Below are 15,772 nucleotides of genomic sequence, written 5' to 3'. Positions count from 1 at the left end.
GTACAAGGTATCGAGTACCCTAATCCTATTGACAGAATATCGTCAATTTTAATAAAGTGTAATTAGGTCATGGACATATGTTCATGATTCTCGATATGCTCTATACGATCCTATCTTCATAAGTGATTAAGTTCCTATCACTAAGATTGACATGGGTAGATTGCAAGTTAAAGTTCAATTTACTGTGTTCACAAAGTGGTATGTCAATTGCTCAATTCAGTGTGCAAGTATATTTTGTGTTATATGATCATGAGGTAAGGTTCATCACAAAAGCCTCCTTTTTGAGGATATGACCAGTAGATAGAACTAAACATTATGAAGAAAAAAAGGGGAAAGAACATAAAACAACATAAAGAAGAGAGAAGGTTGGTACTATCTTGTATATTTTATTGCCTTCCAGTGGTGACAATTATACGGAGTAGCAAAATATCCAGCACTATAGTTTCCAAAATCATAGGAGAAACCGAGAAAATGAATAAAAGCTGAATAATTTCAACAAGCTATTCGCGTTAACAGGAGATAGTCTTGTACTCTTGTGTGACTACAGCATCTCAAGTACAGCACCACACTGTCAAATCTCCGAACTAACTGGAGTATGTTGGTTTAACCCTCAGATGCATGTTTAATGTAGTGGATCAGCTTTGCCTACACATTAAGTGAGAAGAGAAAATTTTAAGTGAAATTCCATGCACCATACACTGTAACTACATCCAATAGCTGATCTGCAAGATACACAACGGGAGATGCTATAGCATTCAATCTCTTCATATACAATTTCAGGCAAGTGATTTTCTCTAGTAGCCAGTATAAAAACTATGAATGTGTTTTCATTGGCTGCATTACGTACAATCAACTAATATAACTAAACCTCTCCTATCCAAGGGAGTTTCTCTCCCTGTGCCCCGGCAAGACCTAGATCCTTAAGCCTCCTCTCTTGGTAGTATTCAAAGCCACTCAATTCCATCTCTCTTTCTTTGAAAACCTCATCGATCTGTTGCAACACCTTCTTTTCCCCCAATCTTATCGTTATAGCAATCTCAAGCCTCATATCTAAATCCCCTTGTGCCAACAACTTCTCATCCTACACCAATCATGAATTATTGTTATTGTGGCATAATTAAAGAGAGAAGTCAATTAAAGGGCCTCACTAAATCTGAAATAAAATTAATAGAAGGAAAAAGAGGATATAAAATCTAATTTTGATCCGAAAAGGGAGACCAGGGACAAACTAACCTCTTCGATGGTGGTACTGTAACCAGAAAGAGCAGATGTACAAGCATTGCGAATCACTTGGCATATGAGCTCCTCATTAGAAGGGCTTACAGGAAGATCAAGATGGCCCCATATAGAGTTCCTGAAAATAGACTCCAAGAGAAAAGCATCGTCTCCACCAAGTGCCAAAAGCCTCAGATATGGGAGCATAATAGCTGGAAGAGGCTGGCCTAATACAATATCGAAGTAGGCAGTTTCTCCCATGCCATTTGACTCAGCTATGTCTAGCTTGTCTCCAAAAAAAGGATCTGACTCAGGTATCTCCAGTGTTAAAGTGTATGCATTTCGTTCTGATCTCGATTCTGTGAACCCATAATCCAAGGCTAACTCAGCATTGCTCTTGTTCAAATCATATTGGATCAATACCTGTAGAAAAAAATTGTTGATCGTGATACAGCCATGGAATGTTTTTTAAGTAGTAATGAATACAAGCACGGGGACATAAGCATTTTGAGTATTAAATGAACTTCAGAATTCATCATCCAACTTAGATTTTAAGCAACGTGGGGGTCGTGGGCCATTAATATTATAATAGGCATTTGACATTTAAAATAAGCACATACTTCAAATTTAAATTAGAGAGCGAAAAATTACCTGTCCACCAGCTTTCACTGGGATGGGATTCCTAAGTGAAAATAGAAGTTCTCTAGAGAACAGACCAGCTCCCCTGACTTCCCAGGCATAATCTTGTGCTGTTATATCAGGACTGTGATTGATCTGTTGCACCCATTTCTACATGTTAGGTTTTTAAATTTCCCAACTAAAAGTTACTACAGACATCCTCAATATTGTACTCCGTAATGATGCATATATCAGACATTTGTCATATCCAAGGGCAAAGAATATTGATCATGCATTATAAATATCTAAAAATAAATATTTGAAAATTTCATTACCAAATCATGTAATTTACGGAGAATAAAATAGAGAATTTACCAAATCAGCCATGGGGATTAGAACAAGACTTTGGCCCTCAAGGCGAGTGAATGCTCTTGATCTTAGCATTCCAAATGCCCAAAGAAAGTCATCTAGTGTTATATCAAAAGGGAATAATCGCTTGTTGGGAACTATTACTTCTTCTTCCAATTTTGCAAACTCATTTGCTACTAACTCCTTCACACCCAATGTCGTGTTCAGCAACTGGCTACCTACAAGGATGCTACAGATGACATTATAGTAGGCAAATCAGAAATTGCCATCAAAAGAAACTCTTCAATGTCCACATATATATTTGATATTTTGAACAGGATAAATAGGCGTTGTTTTGGCTCAACAACCAATTTCCAAATAACACAAACCTCCATACTAAATTCAAAAGAGCATATATACTATTCAACACTCTTCATTCCAAAACAAGATATTAGTGTACCACTCTTGATTCTTGAACAGACTAATACAATATTGTGTATAACACTTATATTAGTTTAAGATAGATAAAGTCCCTCTTACTTCCTAACTTCAGGTGATAACAAGAAGCATTTAAAATGAAGTGCCATGAAAGAAGTGAAGCAGTTTGAGAAGCTTATACTGATGAAACTTACCCAGTAGCCACAGAGACGGTCCAACAAATCATGGAACTATTATATCAATTTGATATCAATACTAGAAAATCGATGGTTTGAATGGAAACATGGATAAAGGTTTCTATATCAATTTGACATCAATCATGGAACAATGTTTGCTGTGTTGCTAGCATTGTTGATCGTGAATCAGAATAAAGCCTCTTAACAAGTGCAAATTAAATAATGCAAACATATGATACTATCATCTCCCTCTTGCGAGGTAAGCATGTGAGCTGTGAGCATTGTTATAGGATCATGTGGGAGCTAGCATTTAATTCAGATTTCCTAACACCATAATTTCAACATGATTCAAAACAAAAAATAAATAAATGATGATACCCCCTCATACCAAAATCATTCTTGTCATGATAGCACAATCAAATTAGTAATGCGACAACTAATTCCGGACAGAGGTAGTAAATACTCCCACATTCCAGATAACATTTTCACCATGATAGCACAACCCGACTAGTAATGTGACAACTAAATCCGAACAAGATAATGAATAATTTCAAAGTATAACAATCACAAACGACTTTAGAGTAGAAAATCTGAACTAACCTTGAAGCTCAGAGAGTTCTTCTTCTGACCTGCTCTGCAAAACAACGACCAAAACTTCATTTAGCTTAAACCCATTAATTAAACCACTAAAAATGCCAAAATTACATAAATAAACCATTCAAATTAACCAAAAAACATACCAATAAATTGTAGAATTAGTAGAATCAGGCAAAATATCAATGTAAGGCTTCCAAGCAGAAGAATCACCCAATTTTTTCTCTCTCATCAGAAACAAAGCAACAGAAACCCAAGGCTTAAGCCCATTACAAACTGACCCAATTTCTGAAGCTGCAACTGTATCTGGGTTTATCCAAAACTTCTTGGGAACCTCCAAAACGACCTCGTTTCTGGCTATATCTTTCTGGGCAACTAGTCCTAATCCTTCTGGAACAATCCCTGGTTTTACAGGGCATTTTGCATTGATTATGCCTTTGTCGGAGAGCCGACCCCAGAATTTCTGAATCTCCGGTGGTGTGCCGGTTTCCGGTGGCCGGAAACATCTGATTGAGAGAGGATTTCTGAGAGTGGGAAAATGGGGTTTTGAGTTAAGGGTGGTTTTGAATGGGGTGAAGAAGGAAGAGTTTGATGAAGGAGTTAGAGTGAATAAAGTTGCCATTTTAGTTCACTCACCTTGAAAATAGGAAGGAAATCGAAATCCTAATCCAAAGATTTGGTTTATAGATGACTTGATGACTAGTGTCGCCACATACTTTTTTTTTTTTCTTTTTTTTTACCGATTCAAATGATTGACACGGTTTGACTTTTTGCATTATTCGTAATTTTACTTTTAATTCTATTAAATATATATTACTATGTATTACTAAGTTATATCTGGATAGCGCGTAAATGAGTTGATGTGTTCACGAACTACTTACAAACAAACTCGCTCATATAGAACTTTTGACTAAAAAAATAATGGTATTGGATAACTTATTTAAGTTCATTCATAGTTTGCTCAAGCTTGATTACAACATGATAACCTCTTAAGGGGTCAAACTCGAACAACACTTTTATAAGCTCATTCAAGCTCGAGATGTCTCATTCTTATCAAGTTTAGCGCTATTAAATTAAGAATCAACTATAATATCAGTTTAGTCAAGTGAGATCTTGTTAGATTCGTTTCAATTTATACTTTTCAAATGTGTAATTTTCATAACATTTATTCATACGTAGTTAAATATATTTAACAATAATTAAATGAAATTAAGAGTTACAATGTAACATAAATATTTATGATTTGATTTGATTTTGTCAAAGAATAATTAACAAATTTTTAAAAATAAGTTGAAGAGGACAAGTAATAGACTAATAGGTGACACTGTCTTCCCTTCACTCACCGGCTTTCTAATGCTTTGTTACGTTGTATTTGTAACCAACTCCATATTTAATCATCTTCAACATTGGTAACCAACTCCATATTCAATCATCTTTGACATCGGTTGCAAGTTTCCAAAACTCAAGTAATGTGGCATGTTTATTTACCTCTCTTTAGTTAGTTTGTCAAGATGATAATATCAGCAAAAGAACCACTCTTACTATTAAAAATGAATTGGTAACACAATAGCGCAGGGCTGGCAATTAGCAAACCGGAAAAGGAATTGTGCAATTGTTGCATGCATAATCGCAGGGAAGGCTGTAAGTTCGAACTCAGCACTTGATTGGACGGTGTATACCTGCAGGAAGAAAATTGCTAGAAATAGGCACCATGGCATTGATCTCCAGCAGTGGCTATTTATTGTGTTTGGCTGGAGAGAGTGTACGTAACAGAGGATCCCTCACGCGTATTTGGAAAAAATGATTTGAGTTGAATGCAGACATCATAAGATGAGAACTTTGTCACTGATGTATTCTTCTTTGAAAATGAAGTGTTTGCCTTTGAATGACTCAACCTTTCAGCCCTTTGCCCCTTCCTGGTTTCCTAAACAGTCTCATATCCATCTTTTGTACTTTTGAGCAAGATAGGTAATGTAATCTTAAGAAAAAGAATTAAAGTGATGTACTGAGGTGATTTGAGAGTTAAGGTTAGGTCACACCCTGCCTTGTACAACATTCTTCAGTAACTAGTTAAACAGAGAAAATTATAATCACAATACAAGTTGAAAATACAAGTTGAAGGTTGAATATGACATAAGAAGAGAGCTGCAGCTCGATCCTTGAGTCATCAAATCAAGTTTTATAATTAATTTCTAGTAACCTTGATAAAAATCAAAAAAGAAAGCCAATCCATAATTCACAGTTTCACACACCTGCTGATGTAAAAGGACTACAATAGCAGCTTAATCAGCTTGAGGAACAGAGAGCACTACATCAAGAAGATGTTAATATGTAGAAGCTTTAGTTGAAAGATAAAAGCTAACTAGTCATTTATAGATAGATAAAATCATCTAATTAGCAATATGAGTAGCATTAGTTGCAAGTTAATTTCATCTTATAAAGTGAATAATAAAAAGTCATAAGGCTATCCAATAATATGATGATCAATCAAAATTCACATTCACCTTGAAGAACAGAAAATAACATGTCAGAATGATTTGGGAGAAAATAAGCTTTAACCACAAGCTAACTAATGCTAGATAACTACCATAATGCCATATTTATCCGGGAGTAACAGCAGAAAGCCAGAAAGTATATTTGTGAAACTGTGTTCCTCTGAAGCACAGGACAAAATTGAGCTGCAAGAAGAGCTAGGCCTCATGTTAGTTCATGTAACCGGCCCACTAATGGGATTAAGGCATTCAAGCAAGCAAGAAGAGCTAGGCCAGCATTCACCATTTCACTCCAACTTTAACCAGTTTTCTGTTAATCTGTTATTCATTAGTGATTTGGTATCAGAGTATGTCACCCCCACTATCTCAAAGGAAAGTCTAATCTTCTTTCAGGATGGAACTGGAGTATGTTTGGTTGTCTATGAGGAAGAGTGCCTCTAACCCATGCAGCATGCTCTTACCCCTTCATATCCTCTATTGCAGGTTATTAGTCTTTATTACCTTAAAGGATCTAGCATTCTTAACCTTCACCATTAATTGATATATCAACTTTAGGGTTAGCATCTTGGTGGCATAATGAAAACAAAGCACGACTAAAGAGTGCTATGCCCTCCAGTCCTCCACCCATATCATGGGTTATCGATGAACTCATCTATATCTATTAATCAAGAATCACTTGTAACCTCTGGAAGCATCTGACGCTACATATATCCTTGGGCAGGGAGAAAGACACTGCCAGTCTCTCCTGTTATTACATTGACACCAATTCTATAATAGAATGCCTTTCTGAGAAAGTAAATCCCCACCCTCTATTGACTGACTACCATTCCAAGAATTAGAAAGGCAGGAAATAGTGATGATTAATAAACAAATACTTCCTAAATGAATCCCAATGGGGTGTATAGGGAAGCAAAGGGCGCAGAACTAGCTTCATAGTTCATACACAGATAAACACACACGACATAGCATTGAGGTAATCAAGTATTGACCCTAGCTAAAATGCCCATAAGGCAATGTTATATTAGCTAAGTGAATACAGTTGAAGCTTGAAGCCATGTAAAACTTTGTCTCAAAATGTCAAGCTTAACAAGCAGCTCATAGAAATTGTAGTTAGAGGGTGAATGCCTGATTGATAATAGTGATACTTGAATATGTGATCAATCAACAGACCAACATATAATTAATCCTCCAAGGCATGTCTAAGTCTCCTAGAGGCACACAGGGTAGTTCACTTTAAAGCTCTTATTGAGGCCCCTAAAATATATGGTAAAGGTTCGGCCTTTCTTCATAAAGGCAAGATACAAAGGCACCAAAGGATTAGAATTTATGTAGCCAAATTGATAAAAAGCAAATAAATCATAATAACCAAACATAATCGATAGTAAGTATACATATCACATTCATAATTCGCCATCCAAAGGTTCAATTTTGCAACAGTTTGATTAAAAAAAAAAAAGCAGCAAATAATCAAGTAAGCAAAACATAGTGCATTAAAACACAGAATTTCCACTAATCCAAATAAAAAGCGGCAGCAATCTGCCATGTACATCAATCATCAAAATGTAGTAATTTCATGAATAATCACTGTCAAAATTATTAATTTAGCACCAAATCAAACTCTACAAAGTAGAAATTTTTGATGCCACATGATTGTATAACACTCAATTGTCTTAAATTTTAATTTAATTTACCTCTATAACAGAAATTGCTTTCCTCCATTGTCAACCAGAAACAAAATTCCCAATTTTGGCTACCAAAAAATTAGCAAAACCTCTAACACTAATTCTCTTTCTGAACCTCAATCTCTGCTTTCTCCTCGACCACCTTCACATCGGAACCTTGCTCGTCGCTTTTCGCCGCCGCCTCACGGTCCATTTCTTGCTTAACCTCCTCTTCAGCCGCTTTCTCCGCCCTCAAAATAGGTTCATAATAATCCGAATGAGCTATCATACACTTCTTCAAATTCCCAGTAACTTCAAAGCATTTCTCAACAATATCTTCCTGATTCTTCTCAGAATCTTCTACACACTTCTCCCAAGCTACAAACTCATCCTTACAACCTCCCCCTTTCATGAACAAGCAAAACCCACACTCCCCTTCTTCTTCCTCTTCTTCTTCTCCGCCATTTTCTCTCCCCTTTTCATCTGGATTGCTGGGTTGATCAGAGATTTCTGGGATTTGATCTTCAAGGATTTTGGGATCTGGGTTTTCACTTTCGGAAGATTTGGGATCTGGGTTTTGCGGAATTGAGGGAGAAGAGGACATGTTTGGAGCAGCGGGAGGATTGGGTGTAGTGGGGCTAGGGTTTTGAGAAGAGAAAGCTACTCCCATGGCTGAATTTGGGGGTTTTATAATAAAGAAAAACCCTTGCTAAACCCAGAACAAGAGGGAAATTGGATGTGCGACTTTTCATTTTTCTTGGTATTGAATTTCATTATTTAAAGATCCACAAATTAATTTTAATGTCTTGGGGAAAAAGTTCCACAAGAAATATGACCAAGCCATATATCACAAAGATAAATTTGTATTTCTAAGATAAATTTATAAGGAATATCTAGTTTCTTAAAATTACAATCGTTCAATATTCATAACCTAAATTACATTTGGAAAGGGAGTGGAATCTAACCAACCAAAACTGATCCCCAAATACGAATTAGCCTAAACAGTGAACAGGTGAAACACCAAAAAAAAAAAAAAAAAAAAAATTGAAGCACATTTTACTGCTCCATCTGTTTCTTTTGGTTAGTTACACTTTGACTAAATTTCTATTACTACCGAACACTTTGACTAAATTTCTATTACTCCCTCCATTTTAATATATTTAGTCTGAAAAAACAAGTGTTGTTATGAAAATGTTGAATTCGGCTTAATATATATATATTTTCATTGTTCAAAGTTTGATAATACGAGTTTATATACAAGTAATTTAAGATACTAATATCAAGATGTACATTAACAATTGTGTTAGTTACGGAGTAAATTGTTGCGATTTTAAGGAATATCCAGATGAGGGAATATAAACCATGTTTTTCTACATCTTAGAGCAACTCCAATGGCAAGCTAATTGTCAAATTAGCTTGCCATGCCACCTAAGATTGCAAAACTATTATTCCTGCTAGCTAATTCATACCACAATGGTTAGGCTAATTAATATTTAGATTTTTCAGCTTTATTTTTTAAATAATTAGTATTTTATTAGAGACAATTAATTTCTAAGCTAATTTGCAATTTGCTTGGCATTAGCTTGACCAAGCTAATTATTAAATATACTCCAATGGTTGGGCTATTAGCTTGAAAATTATTAAAATTGCTAGCTAGTCCTTAAAAGCAACCATTGGAGTTGCTTATGCCCCAATTGTGAAAACAACTAAATTTATTATTTGTTATGTTATCATTATTTGTAATACTAAGAGCAACTCCAATGGTAAGCTAATTGTGAAATTAGTTTGCCATGCCACCTAGGATTGCAAAGCTAATCTAACTTGTAGCTAATTAATCCCACAATGGTTAAGCTAATTTTCAATAATTTTTTTATTTATTTAATTTTTTTTAATTCCCACAATTTGCTAAGCTAATTAGCTTAGCTAAGCAAATAGTTTTTCCCAGCTAATTTGGTAATGCAATTCCAATGGTTAAGCTAATTATTTATTAGTTTCATAAATTGCAAGCTAGTCCTAATTTTACACTGTTGGAGTTGCTCTAATAGTTAAGTGTTGTGCCCCTGTTGCTTGTAATGTATTCGTTTGACTAATGTTGTCTTCTTGTCACTAGTAAGAAATACAAAGTATTAACACTGAATTTGAAAATTCGAAATCATCTTTACATAAATTTCTATATAAGAGAAATACTTTAGGTATAAAATCTTGTTTCATTTACATTCCGTTCATTTTATATAAATTACATGGCATTGTCACCTAGGTGGAGGCATCTCTGAATTCCGCCCCCATCTAGGTGGAGGAATCTCTGAATTCAGCCCCCATCTAGGTGGAGGTGAGATTCCAAGACGCTGCCATGTTTCGGGGTTTACAAATCTTATACTATGTAATTTAGAAATGAAGAACCAAAAAAGAACAGGCCAACTGCTGGGAAATAGGCAGCAGAAGTTGCACCAAAAAAAAAATAACTGAGAAGTAACTTTTGTCAATAGAATAATTGTTTGTTTAGGTTTTCAAATTTATCAATGTTGCATATTTGCAATACAACTGCTGATGAACAGCTCTAAAACACAGCATAACACAAAAACAAAATCCTGTCCTGAACAAGTGCTTCTGTCACGAGTCACAACCTCAACCCGAGCACCAGAATGGAAGCAACAGGTTCTTGGAACTACGATATTTGAGCTAGCTGTGAATAAGACCAGCATGCTTCCTGTAACTTAAGCCAAGTAGAGGAATGCCACACTTCATGTTTTTGTTTCTTGACAATGTCGTTGTTGTTCCCCCCCGCCAGCCCCTAGTCTGCAATTGATCAGTTTTGAAGCCAAATGATTCCAGATATCTCAAATTGACCTCAATGCAATTGATCACCTAGTGGTATACATCACACTTGACAGAATTCAGATATTGCTTAATCATCCTTCTCATCATCATCTTCATCAGTGTCATCAGCTTTATGTTTCTCATGGTAATTGAACGGCAGTGGAACAGATCTGAAAGCTCTAAATTTACCCACATTGTTTACGTGCTCATTTTCCAACCTGACAGCAAAAATATTTCATCTCAGACAGATCACATGCAGACGACAAAGTCCCCCATTATACTACTGTTCTCACTACTTAGAGCTATCAACATACATATGAATGGAAGAATAAATGCAGCACAGTTACCTAAAAAAGTTCCAGATGCCACGACGAATTATTTCCAGACAAGAAATCGTGGTTGAAATTGCTGTTTTTTGCAGACCAGGGACATTAAACTCTAAAACAAGCTGAAGCCAAGCAGCTCTTAGAAGAACATTGTTGACCTGCAAAATTAACATTGTCAAAGTTTTGAGCTATGCAAAAATTGCATATATTGAAAGAGACTGACAATAAAATTTAAGCCAGTTACCATAGCAACGTAGTATACACTTTTGTGTGAAACCAGTAATCTGTCCCTCAAAAAGAAGTTCTTGGAATTCTGGCGCATCAGCCCCCAGTCAACCACAATATCCCAGTATGTATTATATCCCACTGCCATAGCAGAGGTTACTAGGGCCATCACCAACCAAGGTGTTCCGCCCTTGAGTTCATAAACCGTTCTTATAACCACAGCAATTATTGCCATAAGATACTTCAGTGCATTGTATCCATGTATAGAATCTCTCTCTTGAACCAACCTACGAAGACACTACACACAAAGCACAAAAAACTGTCAGTAACTCAGTATATTAATTAAACAAGGTTACATATTGACAAACTATGTAAGAACTTCAGGATGAAAATGCAGTAAAGTAATAACCAATGCTAGATTTTGCTCCAAAAATTAATTATATAAAAGGAAAATGCACCTGGAAACAACGGATCCAGTATGGTATGATTGCAATTACAAAATAGAAAGCATTGTATACTCCATACTTGTGGCACTTGGATTGTCCCTGAGGAAAATCTTGTCGGCTGTAGTAGCATATGTAAAACTCAATACTCCTTATTGCCGATATCTAGAATCAAAAGAATTAGGAAAAAAAAAAAAAACACTCAGCAATGCATGACCAAGGATGTGTTTCTAGCAGTTAATTTCCTTAGTACTCGGGAAAGTAAAAGACCTGGCTGGTTAGCTGATCTGCCAAGAAAAAGTCTGCAAGTGTGACCTAAGTAGAAAGAATGACAAGTTGATGAAAATGAAAAAAAATAACTCCCATTTAAAATGCATCTGGGTTTCTTTCAGTAGTACCTCATAAAAGGGAGCACAGATGCAGCGACATAGACATTTGATCAGAAAAAATCGGCTTGAGCGAAATATGATGTTGAAAGGACAGAAGGTGACAACAAGAAACACCTATAACAAAAATTTTACAGAATTTACTTAGTGAGCTTGCTTTCATGAAAAAATAGTTTTTCTCTGATGAACTGTGTTCAAAATGAGGATAAAATACATTTGAGTTCGTTCACTTACCAAAAGCACTAGTAGGGGGATCAACTTGGCATAATTCTTGCTGTCACTCTCTCTCAAGCCAATAAATATGTTAGAATTTGCTAAGAAGCCAGCAAGAGCAAGAACTGCAAGACCATTGCTGAGAAGGAATACTTCTCGATAACCAACATCTGTTCCCTGCTTGAAATTGAATATAAATGGATAATTGACTCGATAGCGTTTCCAGACGTATATGTCTCCCGCATACATGAACATATGCAGGACTATATACAAAAATAAGCTGCAATGGAGATGATTTTAAAGTAAGGTTGCAGCAAGTGGAACAAAAGGCATAAATTTGTACCAAAACTTAAATTATCTTTCAAAAGATCTAGCTAACCTGTAAAGTCCAAACATATTATTCAAGTAATTGGAGCCTTCTTGTCCTTTCTCCATAATTTTTCTTGCCCGCATCATAAGAATAATGGCAAGTACAAGTGCGATAGTGCAACCAAAAAAGAAGCCTAAAATAACAACAGATGAACTAGAGCACATTATCTAATTTGTACCTAAAGGTTCCTGCATCTATTATGCAACGCTGTATTGAGTAAAATATGTAATACACAAGTATGGGTGTTGCTGCAACACACCTGAAAGAAAGGTTACTCTGTGCTTTTCTCTTCTTTTTATTGGTCTCAGAGGCTTCATGCCTTCCCTTCGATTTGCATTAAAGAAGTGCTTTATAAATAAGTGTTCTAGATCGTCCATGAGTTTTGTAACCTGTATTAGCAACATGATTAATAAGTGAATCTTAAAGGGAGATATTTGCAGTCTCATTCTCTGAAACAAAGACATATGCTTCTTTATTTAAATCATACTTAGAGGTGAATAGCTCGATTAAATCATACCTCATCACAGTTTCCCAGGTAAGACTTGTCCACGATTTTCATGTATGATCGAGCTGCAGACCTTGAGGTTGTCTGCAATCAGGAATAGCATTAGTAAACCATGTTTTTATCAATACCTAGTTTCATAGTAGTTCCTGACACAATATAAGCATGACATGTATATATATAAAGCTTTTTGAAGGCTCAAAGGCCCTGTGCCCTTACCTTCTCATACTTCTTCATGATCTTGGCAAATGCTGAGAGGTTCATAAAGCTGACAAAAAAACAGAAAATAAATCAGCAATTGAGGTAAACATATTACTGAAGTCTAGTTCCCTAAACATGAAAGTGTACACAGTTTTCTACCTGTAATTTCTGAGAAGCCTAAGTTCCTGATAAAATTCTGTAAAGGCAGTTTTCAGTCGCTCTTCAACTTGTTTCAACTCCTCTTTGCTAAAACTCAACTCTTTATCCTTGAAATCTCGCAGAAGACCTCGCATCACTGATATTGGACCTTGAAGTGTATTATTAATCTTGACATGATTAAGGACCTTCAAGAGATCTGATCCATTATTAGTCGGACTTACAATTTCCCTGCCGCCACCAGTTTCACTTGAAGAGGGTGCTTCTGCTACATAGTATAAAGTTCCACAAGAATGTATTCCAAACCAGAACCATTACAACATGAACCATGAATGCTTTTGTGTCAAGTAAAATAAATAAGCCAGCATATGTTACCTTGAGTTCTGGCTCTTAAGGGTTCCATAGGAACTTCTGGATCAGACCTCTTAACACCTGGGTTTTGTACCTTAATTCGCAATGCCATATAAGCATCCATTTGCTTATTCAACTCAGCTGCATCTCTTACAACTTCATCCACCTTATCTCGATAGAATGCATTGACCTTGTTGAGCTCCTCGTCAAGTTTCTTGAAGAACTTGACCTCATCCTCTCTATCTGTATCTTCAGTTGGAAAGAGAAGCTTAGTCCTGTAGAATGTCCTGTTACTTTCCCCTAGATAGGGACTGACCTTTATCGCTTGGTCCTCAATATCCCCTCTACTTCGCTGATTACTGAGCTCTATGCCTGACCCTCTAAAGGGGCTGTACATTGAGAATCTCTGCTGTAAGGCTCTCATAGGTGTTTGTGGCGTTCTAGGGACTCGAGACTGACGGATTTCCCGTAATATCTTTTTTAAGCCATTGTAATCCATGTATGCCTCTACCCACTCGGGCACCATTTGCTGCTTGTACTCTTTTCCAAACTTCATTTTGGCAATGTATCTTCACTAGCACCTCCTTTAAGGCTAAATTTATCTTCTGACCACTTTTCCTATGAATCAAATTATTAAAATGAAAAACAAGCCTTAGTTTATTTTTGTTGTCAAAGAATGAAATGTAACTAAATGATGACCGAATTGAGAGCAAAACAAACAATGCAATATACATACAAACTGCAATAAGCTAGAAAAGCAGAGGACCTATGACATGAATATAACCAAAACCAGATTTATTGGATGATTCAGAAGAAAGAAATTAATCAAGGTACTGGTGGGCGATGGCACGAGCACTTCTAGAGCTAATCTAGCATACAAGAAGATAAAACAAAGATATAAATAATTGAATTCCTAAGCTATCTAACATGTAAGATGAAGGGAAGCAAGCATTTTGTAGAGAATATTCTCAAACCCCCATAATTATTGAAGTTATCATTGAAATTGACAAGTACTCTAAATTTTATGGCTTAATCAAATAGAATAAGATCATGACATGCTTATTTTTTTAATAATCAAATGCTGATAACTTAAATTTTAAGCATTTTACATAAAACATTGCTGAATTTAGCTGTCATAATTCATAAATTCATTCTATGCTTGCAAACCCATCAACAATGACACCAACAAGAACAATGACAACAACTACAATCACCATTTTGTACCACACCCTATTGACCTTTCGCGGTCACACTTATGTGATCGACTGAAATTACCCAAATTGACTCGAAACGACTAACCGGCTAATTGACCTCTATATCACTCGTACTCAACCCGAACACCTGAATTGACAGCTCTAATCGAATAAAAAACTTATCATAAATAAATACATATTTCAATCCTTCTAGTTTAATGAAAAATGTATGACTGAAAAATAAACTTTACCAAATAAATCACAAGAAAATCATGACATACTCTAGAAGCTTAGTAGCTTACTCGTAATCATATGCATAAAATTACTTAACAGAAGAAAAAATTACCAATTTTCCAGAAAATTAAACTTTAAGCTCAAACAAACTTGAAATTGAGGTCAATTTCCAAAAATAAATGCTAATTCAATATAAATAGACGAATATAAATACACTCCAAATTAATAAATGAATTTCTCATTATTAGTCAAAATTCGTAATGTCTAAATTATGCGTAACAAACATAAACACGCAATGAATTGAGTAAATTAAATAATATTCATATTGCTAAAAAAAAAATCATGCTTAAACGCGCAAAACACGATAAAAAACCAGCTGTATTGCAACCAAAAAAGGAATAATGAGAAGAGAAGAAGAAAACCTTAGCTTCAGGTTAGCTCAATAAACCGCCATTGTTAGTGTAAATAATATTTCTTCACCATTTTCTCTCTCCTCTAACTTAAAGACTAAGGAGTAAGGAGTTGCTTGCTTTATATTTTGAGTAAACTTTTTTACTCCATAGCTGACATATAGCGCGCTATAAATAGTACTCCATAGTAGCGTAATATAGACAAGATTTAATCTCCAATCCACTTAAAAACTTTAATTAACTAAACAAGTTATAAGTTTACAATTATGGTCGAATAACAACTTGTTTGTTACGGGTTGCACTGCATAAAAATAACTTGATGAGATTCTCACCTGAAAACTTTAAACAACTAAACTAATTAACGACTATAGCAAGGGAGTTGTTTGCTACGGGTTGCACTAAA

General features: G+C 35.5%; 3 protein-coding genes across 5 annotated transcripts; all 3 read right to left on the bottom strand.

Moving 5' to 3' along the window:
* Window positions 1-461: 461 nt before the first annotated feature.
* On the bottom strand, window positions 462-4,021 carry LOC110706360 (fructose-bisphosphate aldolase-lysine N-methyltransferase, chloroplastic-like). Its single transcript, XM_021884269.1, has 6 exons — window positions 3,536-4,021; window positions 3,396-3,424; window positions 2,209-2,420; window positions 1,867-1,989; window positions 1,234-1,638; window positions 462-1,081 (listed from the first exon to the last, which is right to left on the bottom strand). Exons 1-6 carry the CDS (start codon window positions 4,009-4,011, stop codon window positions 863-865), a joined length of 1,464 nt encoding a protein of 487 aa, XP_021739961.1. The 5' UTR covers window positions 4,012-4,021; the 3' UTR covers window positions 462-862.
* Window positions 4,022-7,364: 3,343 nt separating this feature from the next.
* On the bottom strand, window positions 7,365-8,684 carry LOC110706359. Its single transcript, XM_021884268.1, has one exon. It carries the CDS (start codon window positions 8,210-8,212, stop codon window positions 7,661-7,663), a length of 552 nt encoding a protein of 183 aa, XP_021739960.1. The 5' UTR covers window positions 8,213-8,684; the 3' UTR covers window positions 7,365-7,660.
* Window positions 8,685-10,007: 1,323 nt separating this feature from the next.
* Window positions 10,008-15,772, bottom strand: LOC110706358 (phosphate transporter PHO1 homolog 10-like). Of its 3 annotated transcripts, none has more exons than XM_021884265.1 (14): window positions 15,382-15,772; window positions 13,557-14,150; window positions 13,185-13,449; window positions 13,044-13,092; window positions 12,840-12,911; window positions 12,582-12,711; window positions 12,332-12,455; window positions 11,974-12,232; window positions 11,752-11,856; window positions 11,624-11,668; window positions 11,369-11,518; window positions 10,930-11,208; window positions 10,707-10,843; window positions 10,008-10,577 (listed from the first exon to the last, which is right to left on the bottom strand). In XM_021884265.1, exons 2-14 carry the CDS (start codon window positions 14,086-14,088, stop codon window positions 10,448-10,450), a joined length of 2,277 nt encoding a protein of 758 aa, XP_021739957.1. In that variant the 5' UTR covers window positions 14,089-14,150; window positions 15,382-15,772; the 3' UTR covers window positions 10,008-10,447. The 3 variants fall into 3 exon arrangements, with proteins under 3 accessions (XP_021739957.1, XP_021739959.1, XP_021739958.1); XM_021884267.1 differs by having other exon boundaries at window positions 13,185-13,446; XM_021884266.1 differs by lacking the exon at window positions 15,382-15,772 and adding an exon at window positions 15,072-15,163.

Source organism: Chenopodium quinoa, unplaced genomic scaffold, assembly GCF_001683475.1.
Source record: "Chenopodium quinoa cultivar QQ74 unplaced genomic scaffold, ASM168347v1, whole genome shotgun sequence".
Lineage (NCBI taxonomy): Eukaryota > Viridiplantae > Streptophyta > Magnoliopsida > Caryophyllales > Amaranthaceae > Chenopodium > Chenopodium quinoa.
Note: the sequence above shows the minus strand (reverse complement) of the source record. Positions and strands in the feature narration are given on the sequence as shown.